Source organism: Pongo pygmaeus, chromosome X, assembly GCF_028885625.2.
Source record: "Pongo pygmaeus isolate AG05252 chromosome X, NHGRI_mPonPyg2-v2.0_pri, whole genome shotgun sequence".
Classification (NCBI taxonomy): Eukaryota; Metazoa; Chordata; class Mammalia; order Primates; family Hominidae; genus Pongo; species Pongo pygmaeus.
In genome coordinates, this window is record NC_072396.2 from 18,238,008 (window position 1) to 18,252,827 (window position 14,820).

At 40.2% G+C, this 14,820-nt stretch overlaps 1 protein-coding gene and 1 long non-coding RNA gene across 6 annotated transcripts in view; one reads left to right on the forward strand and one right to left on the reverse strand.

Moving 5' to 3' along the window:
• NHS (NHS actin remodeling regulator) overlaps positions 1–13,541 on the forward strand; it is a 387,766-nt gene extending 374,225 nt beyond the window's left edge. For all 5 annotated transcript variants that reach the window (XM_054473235.2, XM_054473231.2, XM_054473234.2 and 2 more), the window contains 4 exons: positions 1,798–1,929; positions 2,870–5,851; positions 6,164–6,290; positions 9,399–13,541. In XM_054473235.2, the coding sequence (XP_054329210.1) occupies positions 1,798–1,929; positions 2,870–5,851; positions 6,164–6,290; positions 9,399–10,005 (3,848 nt within the window). In that variant the 3' untranslated portion in view covers positions 10,006–13,541. The remainder of the gene's footprint in view (positions 1–1,797; positions 1,930–2,869; positions 5,852–6,163; positions 6,291–9,398) is intronic.
• The window catches only part of LOC134739038 (uncharacterized), an 85,534-nt gene extending 70,976 nt beyond the window's left edge, over positions 1–14,558 (reverse strand). The window contains exons 1-2 of the long non-coding RNA XR_010125426.1: positions 14,249–14,558; positions 11,142–11,195 (exon numbers count right to left, since the gene is read on the reverse strand). This is a non-coding gene — a long non-coding RNA (uncharacterized LOC134739038). The remainder of the gene's footprint in view (positions 1–11,141; positions 11,196–14,248) is intronic.
• Positions 14,559–14,820: the final 262 nt, after the last annotated feature.

The window sequence follows — 14,820 nt, forward strand, 5'->3', positions numbered from 1 at the left end:
TTAACCCCATTCAGATTTCTCTCAAATAAAGTGGGGAAGCAAATGGACCAGATATCTGGGACAGATATTATTTTTTTCCTGAGAAAAAAGGAGTCCTAGTTCATGGGTCTGTGGTGAGTTGGGAGTTAATTTTCCTGATGACCTATTCAACTTGTAAGATAAATTATTCTAAAGATGTGCCCCTATCTGATCTCCACAATCTAAATGGGATGTATTAGGGGAGTTCAGCTGCCAAAATGGATCATTTTGGCACCCTCTTAAGCTAATTTTCATTTCTGGAAACCTCTGATTATTAGCAGCACGTGCTTTTTTCATGGCACTGTAAGTAAAATCTCATTTTCAAATTTAGTGCTATGATTATGGGCCATTATTTTATGATTGAGGGAAAGGGACACTTTTTCCTTCTGCTTTATTTCAGGAACTCTCTGATTAAAACTTAGATCAGATGTTGATTTCAAGAGCTTTAATGAGAACATTGTTAATGATGTCCACATAACACAAAGTGTCTGCGTCTATATATAATGCATTCTATAATTACTAAGACCAGAATGAAGGATTTTAATTTTGGGTTGGAACTAAGAAAAATTCCATTAGTAAGAATTCTCCAATAATATTGTAATTATTCATCATATGATATCTCATACAGATTTTTCAAAGTGAGTTCTAGAAACTGTTGGCACTGTGACATTAAACAGAACTCAACTCTTTCATTATACAGCTGAACCAAGACTTGACATACCACCCAGCCCCATGCTTAACAATCAGGATAAATGATGAGGTGACCAAATTCCAAAGCACGGCATTGTGACTTTCTGAGGCAAAGCTCACTCTGAAAAATCCATGGTGCAGACAAGAGTTTGAGTTCCTCACATCCCCTCTCATCATTCTAGTTGTGATGGGACTGCATGTAATGTTGATAATGTGATTATGGAGAGAGAAACTAACAAGCACCATGGTTTGCCCTCTGTGTTTACAAAAACAAACCTATGGGATAAAGACTGGGAATTCCAGCTTTACAGTTGGTATAGAAGGTGGATCCATTTAAGTGCAGAACTGGGGACTGCCTTGTATGTTTATTTTATATTGAAAAGACATCTCATGCTAAACCAGAAAGCATTCAGTTTAGTAAATAGAAGAAAGTAGACAGAGTTGGGTGATGATTTTAAAAAACAAATCCTTAGACTGTTCAGTTTCCTCACAGCAAAAGAGGTGTGTGTGTGTGTGTGTGTGTGTGTGTGTGCGCATGCGTGCACGCGCACGCACGCACGCAAGCACACATGCATACATGGGGAATGCGAGAAGGTTTGGACCATAAGAGATGGAGGGAACAAAACCTCACAAAGACAGCTTTTAATGAAGAAATGGGTCAGGATATGTTAGCTGAGCTAATTCAGGTTATCATCCTGGCTGCTGATTTACTATGCAAAGGTATCAGCTTCAGAGAGCCCAGAAACAGATCAGTAAATAGTAGTAACTAAAGGTTATAAATCCTTAAGGAGCCATTTCTGTGTGAGAGGGATTTTTTGGATGTCTTTTTCTCTTCTCTTTCTTTTGATTTTTCTTCTTTGCTTGTTTTTGTTGGCAGTGCAAGCTGTTGTGGAGAGCTGCATTTAGAAGTAAAGCTTAATGTACTGCAGTATAATTTAAATAAGAGCTGAATAACAGCTCCCTTATATTTGTTCACAGGCTTAACCCAAACTCTTTCCTTACTTCCCCTCAAAAATATCACTGTGTTCCAAGTAAATGAAAATTTGTTTGCCATTTCTAAAGCTAATGAGACCTATTTGTGGGTTGCAGGAGTTGGCTTTGACAGAGAGGCTAGTATACGCTGCTCTCTGGTTCATTCACAATCGGTACTACAGCGGAGACGAAAATTGAGGAGGAGGAAAACCATCTCGGGTATCCCCAGAAGAGTTCAACAAGAAATAGGTGTGATATCAAAAAATGTTAATGGTTAACATTCCTCCGCCTAGTACAGATGATAGGGAGATGAAATAGAAGAAATAGATGAAGTAGAAAAATGATTAAACATTTTAACTTGTAGAGGTTTTAAAATGGTGTCTATTTGTTTTGTATTCAGCAAACCAGGTGGTATTACTTTTTAACTCTCTATTCTTGACTGTGAAGGTTTGACCTTATAGATTTAGGCATATACATTCAGGTCTTACGGCTGAAATGTAATACTTAGCTGATTTTTGAAAGTTTTATTAAGGTGGAAATTGTGAATAAAAAGTAGCAGGAGTCAATGAAAGTCTTCTTTTTGGAAAATTGTAACTTAATTTAAGAGAGATATACTTTCATGTCATCAATTATTTTAAAAGGTAAATTCCAGGCATATGCAATGAAATATTGAATATTGATAATATGATACCTTTGGTGACAATGTTTCTGTTTAGTGCATTTAAAATATCTCTGCCTATGATTTTAAAAAAATTATTAGGGTATCATCTCTTGCAAATAAGATTTTTATTTCTAATAATGAGACGTATGATTTTTATTTCGTCATGTTTATATTACAAAATAAAAATGAAGAGTAGTGGCCAAAAAGATAAAATGTACTTTAGCTTTTAAAAGTAGTCACTTATTGTGGCAAATTAATGTGATAGTGAAGAGAGGGATAATTCACAAAAGACATAAAAGCATATCTTCTCTTGGTATGTATATATACATATATGAGGGGGACGTGTATATACACCCTAAAGCATTTTAACTCTCTCCTAATTCTATATATTGATTTTTTTTATGTTAAAGAAAAAAAAAAAAAGCTCTAATCTGCCAGCCCACGCCCACAGATCTACAGACATAGCTCAGAATGTCTGTTGGTCTGCTGATATAGAAAATATCTCATTGTGCTTTCCATGTGCCCTAGATTCTGATGAATCACCAGTGGCCAGGGAAAGGAATGTGATTGTGCACACAAACCCAGACCCCTCCAACACTGTCAATAGGATATCCGGAACCAGGGACTCTGAGTGCCAAACCGAGGATATTCTGATTGCTGCCCCATCCAGAAGGAGAATCAGAGCTCAAAGGGGTCAAAGCATTGCAGCTTCCCTTTCTCATTCTGCTGGCAACATTTCTGCCCTAGCAGACAAAGGTGACACCATGTTTACTCCTGCAGTGAGCAGCCGCACAAGATCTCGGAGCCTTCCCCGGGAAGGTAATAGAGGTGGGGATGCTGAGCCCAAAGTTGGCGCTAAACCCTCAGCATATGAAGAGGGAGAGTCTTTTGTGGGTGACCATGAAAGAACCCCTAATGATTTCAGTGAGGCTCCAAGCAGCCCGAGTGCCCAGGACCACCAGCCTACTTTGGGCCTGGCCTGCTCTCAACATCTTCACAGCCCCCAGCACAAATTAAGTGAGAGGGGAAGGTCACGTCTGTCCCGAATGGCTGCTGACTCTGGCAGCTGTGACATCTCCTCCAACTCAGACACGTTTGGGAGCCCCATCCACTGCATCTCCACTGCTGGCGTCCTCCTTAGCAGCCACATGGACCAGAAAGATGACCACCAGTCATCCAGTGGCAACTGGAGTGGGAGCAGCTCCACGTGCCCCTCGCAGACCTCAGAAACCATCCCTCCTGCAGCTTCTCCCCCACTTACTGGCTCTTCACACTGTGACTCAGAGTTGTCACTAAACACAGCCCCTCATGCCAATGAGGATGCCAGTGTTTTCGTGACAGAGCAATACAATGACCACTTGGATAAAGTGAGAGGCCATCGGGCAAATTCCTTTACCTCCACTGTTGCAGACCTGCTGGATGATCCCAACAACAGCAACACAAGTGACAGTGAGTGGAATTACCTACACCACCACCATGATGCCTCCTGCCGCCAGGATTTTAGTCCTGAGCGTCCCAAGGCAGACAGCCTGGGCTGCCCAAGCTTCACAAGCATGGCCACTTATGACAGCTTTCTGGAAAAGTCTCCATCAGACAAAGCGGACACTAGCTCTCACTTTTCAGTAGACACGGAAGGATACTATACCTCCATGCACTTTGACTGTGGTCTCAAAGGTAATAAGAGCTATGTCTGTCACTATGCAGCCCTGGGCCCAGAGAATGGCCAGGGTGTAGGGGCTTCCCCTGGTCTTCCAGATTGTGCCTGGCAGGACTACTTAGACCACAAGAGGCAGGGAAGACCAAGCATCTCTTTCAGGAAACCAAAGGCAAAGCCGACCCCACCTAAACGTAGCTCATCATTGAGGAAGTCTGATGGAAACGCAGATATTTCTGAGAAGAAAGAATCAAAGATAAGCAGTGGTCAGCACCTGCCTCACAGTTCCAGGGAAATGAAGCTGCCTCTTGATTTCGCCAACACGCCTTCTCGAATGGAAAACGCCAATCTTCCCACCAAGCAGGAACCTTCTTGGATAAACCAGAGTGAACATGGCATTAAGGAACCTCAGTTGGACGCTTCGGATATTCCACCATTCAAAGATGAAGTTGCCGAATCCACGCACTATGCAGACCTCTGGCTCCTAAATGACTTGAAAACAAATGATCCTTATAGATCTCTATCTAATTCAAGCACTGCTACGGGTACCACAGTCATTGAATGCATCAAATCTCCAGAGAGCTCTGAATCCCAAACATCACAATCAGAATCAAGAGCCACCACCCCATCTCTTCCTTCTGTTGACAATGAGTTCAAACTGGCTTCACCAGAAAAGCTGGCTGGCTTGGCATCTCCATCAAGTGGCTACTCAAGCCAGTCTGAAACGCCAACATCCTCTTTCCCTACAGCTTTCTTTTCAGGTCCATTGTCTCCCGGAGGTAGCAAAAGAAAACCTAAAGTCCCAGAAAGAAAATCCTCACTACAGCAACCCTCTTTAAAAGATGGAACTATATCACTGGGTAAAGACCTTGAACTTCCAATTATACCTCCTACCCATCTTGATCTAAGTGCTCTTCATAATGTCTTGAACAAACCATTCCACCACCGTCATCCACTGCATGTTTTTACTCATAATAAGCAGAACACAGTAGGAGAAACACTGAGGTCGAATCCTCCACCGTCCCTTGCAATTACACCAACGATCCTGAAATCTGTTAACCTTAGGTCTATCAACAAGTCTGAAGAAGTTAAGCAAAAAGAAGAAAACAATACAGATCTCCCTTATTTAGAGGAAAGCACACTCACAACGGCTGCCTTGTCTCCAGGTAAGATTAGGCCGCATACAGCAAATAAATCAGTATCTCGTCAATACTCCACCGAAGATACCATACTGTCCTTTTTAGACTCTTCTGCAGTTGAGATGGGACCAGATAAACTATATTTAGAAAAAAACTCTACTTTTGATGTGAAGAATCACTGCGATCCAGAAATCATAACATCAGCTGGTAGCAGTCTTCTAGATTCAAATGTCACAAAAGACCAAGTGCGTACAGAGACTGAGCCTATTCCAGAAAACACACCAACCAAAAACTGTGCTTTTCCCACAGAAGGATTTCAGAGGGTCTCTGCTGCCCGCCCAAATGATTTGGATGGTAAAATAATACAATATGGACCTGGTCCAGATGAAACTCTAGAACAGGTACAGAAGGCACCCTCTGCAGGTCTGGAGGAAGTTGCACAACCTGAATCTGTGGATGTAATCACATCTCAGTCAAACTCACCAACTAGAGCAACAGATGTAAGCAATCAACTTAAGAATCAATTTGTTATGAGCCGCCACCACAACAAAGTGCCTGGTACTATCAGCTATGAATCGGAGATAACATCTGTAAATTCATTCCCTGAAAAATGTTCCAAGCAGGAAAATATTGCTTCAGGTATTTCAGCCAAAAGTGCCTCTGATAACAGCAAAGCAGAGGAGACCCAAGGAAATGTGGATGAGGCTTCATTGAAAGGTCAGTCACTGATAACTTTGTCATAAAGGAAATGTGTCTCATGGCACTTCCTGGAATTTTTTCTTATGTTCCCAATAATACAGTACAGCCCTGGGTGTTGGTTTCCCTCCACTATTTCTTTGCACTTATTAAAACAATTGAGATAAAAGCTTTTGTTACTGGGTGAGTAAGCTTTGACAGGTATCTCTCTCATTTTTAAAAAATGGCAGCAAGGTAATTTCTGTTTGTTTGTTTGTTTGTTCCCTGAGTCAGTGAAGTACAGTAGCGTGCTGGGTAACTTCCTCTTAAAGATTCTTCTGTTCTTATTTTAAGAATCATCACTGAGTGATGACTCCATCATTTCACCACTTAGTGAAGACTCCCAAGCTGAAGCAGAGGGTGTGTTCGTGTCTCCAAACAAACCTCGAACAACTGAGGATTTATTTGCAGTCATTCACAGGTGAGGCAACATTACCAAGTCCCCGAAAACAAAAGGTACAACAAAGGTTTTGCTCCTTCAGGTACTTCTCACAAATGCAGATACAGGAAAGCTTTTCGTAATTGTAATACATTCAGCAAAAACAAAAGCAAGCAAAGAATAATTTTTCCAAATCAAGTTGATAGACTGATATGCAAGTTGGGAAATAGGATCTTTATATAGAGTTTGATAGACCTCGATTGAGAGACTTTCGTAAGAGTGGCTTTATTTTTCCCCAGGAAAAGACATTCTGGAACAAGTTTTTATGTGAAAACAATCTGTGGTTAAGTGACTTGGAGTGAAAGCTCAAACTCTAGTGTAATCTCTGACTTTTGAATACTTTCTTGAACCTAAAAAATATGATCAAAGCTGTAGTCATATACCAGCAGAGACAAACAGAAGTTGATTCACCATGGATGCACTAAAATCTCAGAAATCACCACTAAAGAACTTATTCATGTAACCAAATACCACCTCTTCCCCCAAAACCTATTGAAATAAAAAATAAAAAACTCACATTGTACCCTGTAACTATATACAATTATTTGTCAGCTTAAAATAAAATAAAACTTAGAGAACACACACACACACACACACACACACACACACACAAAGTTGATTCACAAAACAGTCTCAAGTTTGAGAAAAGACAATACGTGTTCCCGTCCATTTTATAGCTCAGAACAAGTAATAATTTCTCTCTGTTTTTCTTTCTTCTTAGAACTTAAATTTCTTTAATAGTACTGGCCTTCATCCCCAAAATTAATGCCCATATTCCATGAATACAGGTCTTTTGGGTTGCTTTTACAGGACAGTGTTGTGTCCATGCTGCAAAGGCATATTTCCTCAACTGCTGCCATAAGCCCTTGTGATCCATGGTCCATATTTGCAAAAAATATTCCTTATAGCTAATGACCAAAGAACAGAACAGGAACTAGCCCTTGGACACCTAATCTACATCCAACTGAGCTAGCCAATCATGATTTGCCATGCCTCCTCCTTTCACAAACACAACTGTCTTCTTAGACCTCAGGAACCTAGATGGAACTCCCAAGAGATACAACTTGGGGATTGTCTTTTCTACCTAATAAAGTTATCATTTTTGAAACAAATTCATCGCAAGCAGCTTACAATCTTTTTCTCCTGGAATTCTACTTTTTATAGGAATTTCTGTTTTCTGTTGATGTGGTTCTCTCATAAAGAAGGAGTACTGCTGTTCAACAATTGTTTTAAAAGGAGCCAATCAGAAACACCTTCTATGTATACCTTAGCAGGCATGCTTCTCTACTCAGAAGGTGAAGAACCATTAGTTTATTTTCCTTCAACCCTGTGCCTAGTCTAAGCTCTGAGTATATTTCCCTCACCCCCACACTTTATCTTCAATCCCAGGAAAAATTACTAAACTGCTATGTAAGTTAAAAAGCTATGTAAGTTAAAAAGTTACTCCCAAAGGACCAAATGCTAGTGTATGGAATAGTGGACAGGACGTAAATAGTGGGGTCAGAAAGACCTGGATTTGAATCCCAACTCTGCCACTTCCTATGCATTCTTGAGTAAGTTAAAACCTCTGGACCTACTCCCTTATTGCACATGGGAATGCCTATAGCTCACGTATTTGATTTTGATGATAACATTTTTTTGTGTCTAGAATATGGTAGGTGCTAAAAGCCAGTGTTAGTTTGAAAGCCCTAACTTAGTGGAGTGCCAGACACTGCCATATACAAGATATCAACCACAGAGGTTTCTGTGAACCAAAATCAAGCAGATCTACACTTGTGAAACTCACATTTTCTCTACTGTATGAATCTTTAAGTTGATGAAAGTGCATGCTGCCTATCAATGAACTGAGTCATACTGAAGATCCACCAAATTTATGCCTGCTGATCTACCAAAGAAAATCAATAATATGATGATGGGTGTCAAGGTTCAATAGATGTATTGAGTTTGGTAATCTTAGACTTGCATTTGTGCAGGGTTTACTTATTTATCTATTTACTTGTTTATTTACATCACAGCAAAAAGAATTATTTTGTTTTCTTGCGAGCTTACAGTATACAAAGCTTTAAGAGCTCCAGAGATGGTCTGGGATTTCAATTCCCCACAGAGAGCTGGCTTACTGCTTAATATGCTCTTGATGCTCTTAGGAAGCTATAGGAAATGATACCTGCAGCCCAAGATGAATTGACTTAAAATGTCATTTAATTATGTTTTTATATGGAGGGATTTTAAAAGGTAGAATAGTATAATGTCTGCTGACATATCCATCACCCAGGATTATCAGCTGTCAAACTAGGGCCAATCCTGTCCCACCCACACCTCCATCCACTTGCTTTCTCTGGTATTATTTGGAAGCCAATTCCAGACATCAGATCATTTCATCTGTATTGCAGAGACAGAGTTAATAAGAAAAAGTTATAGTCTTTCACCCACTGGAACCAGAAGTATAGTTTAGTTAGCAGTATAGTTTCTTCCTTTTTTTTTTTTTTTTTGAGACAGAGTCTTGCTCTGTCGCCCAGGCTGCTGGAGTGCAATGGCGTGACCTCAGCTCACTGCAACCTCCGCCTCCCAGGTTCAAGTGATTCTCCTGCCTCAGCTTCCTGAGTAGCTGGGACTACAGGCATGCTCCATCATGCCCAGCTAATTTTTGTATTTTTAGTAGAGACGGGGTTTCACCATGTTGGCCAGGATGGTCTCGAACTCCTGACCTCAAGTGATCTGCCTATCTCGGCCTACCAAAGTGCTGGGATTACAGGTGTGAGCCACCGCGCCTGGCTGTTAGCAGTATAGTTTCTTAAACTTTTACAAAGTATCCTCTAGAACCTCTAGCCTCCACATTAGCCATTATCTGAAATGATCATCTCTAGGACCTAATTTGTGTCCTGGTTATCAGAGAATTTCTTTCAGACTGTGGGTGCTACAAGGACAAGGAACATATCTTACTTTTCATCTCTATAGCCCTAATGCTTAGTATCCCATCATATAGGACAGGCTCAAAATGCACTTTAAACAGATGTTTGAACGCGACTGAATACTTCAGTTTCATAAAAACGTGAACTGAGATGTTTGCCCCATTTTCTCCTTTTCTCAAAGATCCAAGAGGAAAGTACTTGGAAGAAAAGATTCCGGGGACATGTCTGTTCGAAGCAAATCGAGAGTTCCCCTTGGCAGTAGCAGCAGCAGCGCCAGTTCCATCACTTCACCCAGCAGTAATGTGACAACCCCCAACAGCCAGAGGTCTCCTGGTCTCATATACCGAAATGCCAAAAAGTCCAACACATCCAATGAAGAGTTTAAGCTGTTACTGCTCAAGAAAGGCAGTCGCTCAGATTCCAGTTACCGCATGTCTGCCACTGAGATCCTGAAGAGCCCCATACTGCCCAAACCTCCTGGGGAGCTCACAGCAGAGTCCCCTCAGAGCACCGATGATGCCCATCAGGGGTCACAAGGGGCTGAGGCATTGTCCCCACTCTCTCCATGCTCCCCACGAGTTAATGCAGAAGGCTTTTCCTCGAAGAGCTTTGCCACCTCAGCATCAGCAAGGGTTGGACGTTCTCGGGCCCCTCCTGCAGCCAGCAGCAGCCGCTACAGTGTCCGCTGCCGGCTGTACAACACGCCCATGCAGGCGATCTCCGAGGGAGAGACGGAAAATTCTGACGGGAGCCCACATGACGACCGTTCCTCCCAGAGTTCAACATAGACTGCCTGTACCAGGCTGCCTGGCAAAGGCCAAAACCCTTACTCACATGAGGATGGAGGAACAGAATAGAGGACTTGGGAAAAGTCTCAACTTGATGGGGTAGCATCACTGCCAAGCAATGAATGAATTTCTAAATACAGTATGTGCTGGGTAAACAGAAAGTGGTTTAGACATTCTTGATTAGTTTCCATGTTTTAAGTAGCTGCAGTCTTTCATGTTTTTCTTTAGCATAGTTTGATTTATGCAATCTCCTTCCTTGTAAAAATAGAGGATACAAAAATGTCTAATTTTCATGACACCTAGAAAACGTTTTCCCAGAGCTGCCTATTCAGAAAATAAAGCCCTCACTGTCATTATTCTTTAAGAAGATGAAATTACTCTGGAGGTTTGGTATTTTTTTACATTAAAACAAACTAAAGCAAAATTTAGAAGAAAGAACTACACATATGTAAATACCATATTTTTGATAAAAATGTGTAAATAGATTTATCAATGATGAGTGGACATGTGGTCAATTATCTACTGCACACCAACTGTTTATAGAATACACAAAAATAAAATGTAATAACTGTATTCTGTGAATACCATTTTCATATCAAATGCCATATTTAAATGTCCACCAATATGATTTCTGAGTGGTAAACCTCAAATATGAATTTTAAACTGGTGAACTAAAGGAAATCTTGAGGTCATATACTGAAATATGAATAATTTAAAATAATGAATTCAGATCTAATCATTTTTGTGACAAATTGCAGCACCAAACAAACTAATAGCAACTCATGGCTGTGATTTGTTGTGTGGTAATTTGGACAGAATGAAAAGCATGCTTTTGATTTTTTTTTTAATCAGTGAGAGAAGTCATCATTCTCAACACAAAGCCCTGAACAACAGCATTTGACAGTGTCCTTTAGATTTTAATTTTTTCAATGGATTGCTTTAAAGAGAATGAGTAGGGAAAACAGTAGTTAATTTTAGGTTATGTTTTATATTAGGCTACTGGGGACATAAACGGTCATAACTAATGACTATAATCATTAAACTCCTTAAACAGTTTAGAAATTAGCTCCAGGTTCTTAAACTAACAAAAATAAAACCTAAGCATGCCACAGAGCTATTGAATAATCAGTAAGTACCTGTAATGAGTTTTCAGTGAAGCTTTCTCTCTGTGCTGATGAGATTCATGCTACCTAAAAATTAACAGAAATGACACTGTGAACAATGTAGTTGGAAAATAGGTATGTGTATATGCATTATTTATATTCATTGTTAAACTGGGAATGGGGAACAGCTCTGGTTCACAATACTACATACAACTGAGTTTTTGTCTGGTTTTACTATAGTGTCTGCTTGATGGCAAAAGGGGAGGGTGGTGGGTGGGAGAGGAAATGTCAGGGCAGGTGCTCTGATAAAATAAAGGCAGGGAAACAAGCTGAATTACTTGAAATTACTTGAATTTTCTTGTCTTAAAACTGAAAAAAAATGTAGTTATAAGTTAAAATCTGCAAATGGTTTTTACACCTCTGATTTTAACATGAACTGATACTAATGTTTGGAATCTTATGTCAGAAATACAAGCAGCTATGTACTTAGAATAGGTTTTGAATGGGAGAGGTAGAACGTAGAGAGAATTAAGAAGGGATCTGACTTATAAAAGACTAGAATGTGATTAGAATGATAGAACATACCAATGTTACCAAGAAATTGACAAGCTGCTGGCTTTAAGCTTACGCAAGTGGTAGTTGGGAAAGTAGGAGGTGTGGAAGGGGGTTTGTATTTTGGATTAATTCATGCAAAATGAAGGAGGAAGCCTGGTCTAAGAAGATACTGTCTTTCAATAGAAATGATTTCTAAACTGCTACAGATTAAGAACAGATAATTTGATTGCTGTTGTTTTGTTTGTTTGGAAAGAAAAAAAATGTCTGGCTTCTTCTACTATTTGTTTTCACTACCAAACTGTGTTACTAAATTTCTTGTCTTCCTTGTACGTAAAATGGGTGCTGGGGGTGGAGGGGTATAAGAGGAGGGAGAGTCAGAGAGAGTGTGTATGTGTGTGTGTGAGTGTGAGTGTGTGTGCACACACACACTGGGGATAGATAAGCTACCTGGTAAAGGGTTTGAACATTTACAAAGTGTTACACTTTTTCTTAAAAGAAAAATGTTTTGGGGTTTGAATAAAATGGACCATCATTTCTCATTGGAACCCATTAATTAAGAAAACCAGCATGGTTTGACACCACATGGGAACATGAATAAATCTGTCTCATGATTTGAAAAGTACACCTTGCAAAGTTTTAAAAATGAAGTTTTTAGGCAAATGCGATAAGAAACCGTCATTTCCAGTCACAGTAGGCGATCTTTTGTAATTTCATAAAAGCAGTTCGTTTGCAGTATGGCTTTTGTGTAGTTAGGGGTTTTTTTAAGCGTGAAGAAAGGTATGTGGGCTTTAAAAGTGATTCTAAATCTTGAATAGAAAACACATGAATTGGCTTTAATAAAAATGTCACCGTTTTATTATTGACATTAATTTAAGTAATGGTACCATATATTTTTTAAAATACATATTGACTTGAATTGTGAGGCAATAAGATACCTTCTATATGTAATGATCACAGAACTAACCCTTATAATATAGTTTTACTTATTTTGTTTACGCTAAAAATCTATAGCAGAGTTTCTCTATTTTATATTTCATAGATTTAAAAACCCAAATAAAGATGGATTTAAAATTCACTGTGGAAAAGAGTATTGAGTTACAAACTGAGAAGAAAAAGCAGGAAGTTCCCTAATAATCTGGAATATTCTACATGGCTTGATTACATAGCAAACAAGACCAAGATTTAGGGCTGTCTTTAACATCACTGCCGTCTTGAAGCAGGGTACACACATTAGGTATTTTGAAGAACATCAATCCGAACTTTTCTTCTGTTGTTTGCACTGATGCGATTTTTTGTTCTTTTATGTTTATACAACGTATCTATGTTGTGTAGGGGAAATTTTTTCATTTTTTAAAAATTCTACTTTGATTTTGTTGTTGTTTTGTTTTGTTTTTGGCTAAGTAGAGGACATGGACTAGTTGTAGCAAACAAAACATGCTGTTTGCTCTTGCCAAAGGTCAGTGAGTGAGTGCATTTGCTGCAGTGGTGGCACGTAGAGAACTAGATGGTAATAAAGATTTAAAACTATGAAGAAGGCTACAGTGTAACTATTTTGGTACTAGAACCAGTTCATGCTGGCCGAAACGACAATGGTTTATGGACTTGCATCCATTTTGTATTTTTGTAATATTTGTAAATATGAACTTTTTAAATTGCTGCAAAGATGGTTTCTTTTGTAAGATGTTTTCAACGTTTACATTCAATCCAAGCCTTTGTATATTTTAGAGCTGTGCAACACTTTAAGTCTTGTATTTATTTTTAGTAAAAATGGTGACAGTTTCATTGTGAACCCCTCTCAAAAAAAATGTATCAGAAAAGTTTGATTACCTAGAAAGTGTGTATAGAAACTGCAAATAAACGTGACTGCAATTAAACAACCGGTTTCTCTCCTCACTGTTACGTAATTGATTTCTTGGGGCTTCACAACAGTGTTTTACAGGCAACAGGACATAAGGGCAGGATCTGTTATGGCAAAAGTAGGAACAAAAAGAACATAGACCAGCCTGTCCAACATGGTGAAACCCGTCTCTACTAAAAATACAAAAATTAGCTGGGCACGGTGGCAGACGCCTGTAATCCCAGCTACTCTGGAGGCTGAGGCAGGAGAATCGCTTGAACCCAGGAGGCAGAGGTTGCAGTGAGCCGATATCGCACCACTACACTCCATCCTGGGCAACAAGAGCAAAACTCCATCTCAAAAACAAAAACAAAAAAATAACATATACTATATCTATAATGGGCTTTAATCTAGCTTCGTATTTGAGAGGAAAAATAATACATTTCCAACGTCCAGTATACTTTCTTTGTAGCTCCTCTCTGGGCCAAGAAAAGATGTATAGCTTTACTTTGAAATATCTGCCTGCTTTGCTTGTAATAATTACTCAGACGGTGTCTCCTTCCCAAGATGAGCAGCCTCGATATAAGTATGTAAGACTATATGCCACTAGATGATGTCACATAGCCTTTATTACAATAGCAAAATTCTATGCCAGGTACTGTTCTAAGTGCTTTGCATACATTAACTCATGTAATCCCTATATTATACCCATTTTACAGATGGGGAAACTGAAGCACAAAGCGGTTACCTGGCTTGCCTAAGGCCATAGGAGGACTGTGTTGGAGCTGGGGGTCCAATCCAGTAAATCTGCCTTCAAGGTCTGCGTTAGTTCCCCAGTCCAACTTGTGGGTGGATGCTGGAGACTGGAAATATCTTGCACGCCCCCAACCCTGGCCCCCCTCGCCCTTCCTACCAGACTTGGCTCAGGGCAACTGCTAAGGCCCCGCCCCTCTCCTCATTCCAAGTCAATCACTGGCGTGCGTCCAGGAAACCCAGTTTACGTCGACGTCTCTGGTGCGACACAGAGCGCGGGGGAGGGGCGGGATCACATTAAAAAAAAAAAAGCTTCGGACACCCCAACAACGAAGTGGGGACACCACGTCCCTAACTACAACGCCACTGGAAGGGTTGCGCATGCGCGCCAGCCTCCTGCGCAGCCGCAGAAACCACTCTCAGCGCGCGTCTCTGAAAAGTCTAACGTCCATTTTCAATCCTGCGGGTCTTGCGAAAGAAAACCTGAGGTAAGAGGCCCCGCCCCACAGCTATCTCCTTAGCAAATTCCCGCCCGTGGCCCCGCCTCACAGCCATCTCCTTAGCAAA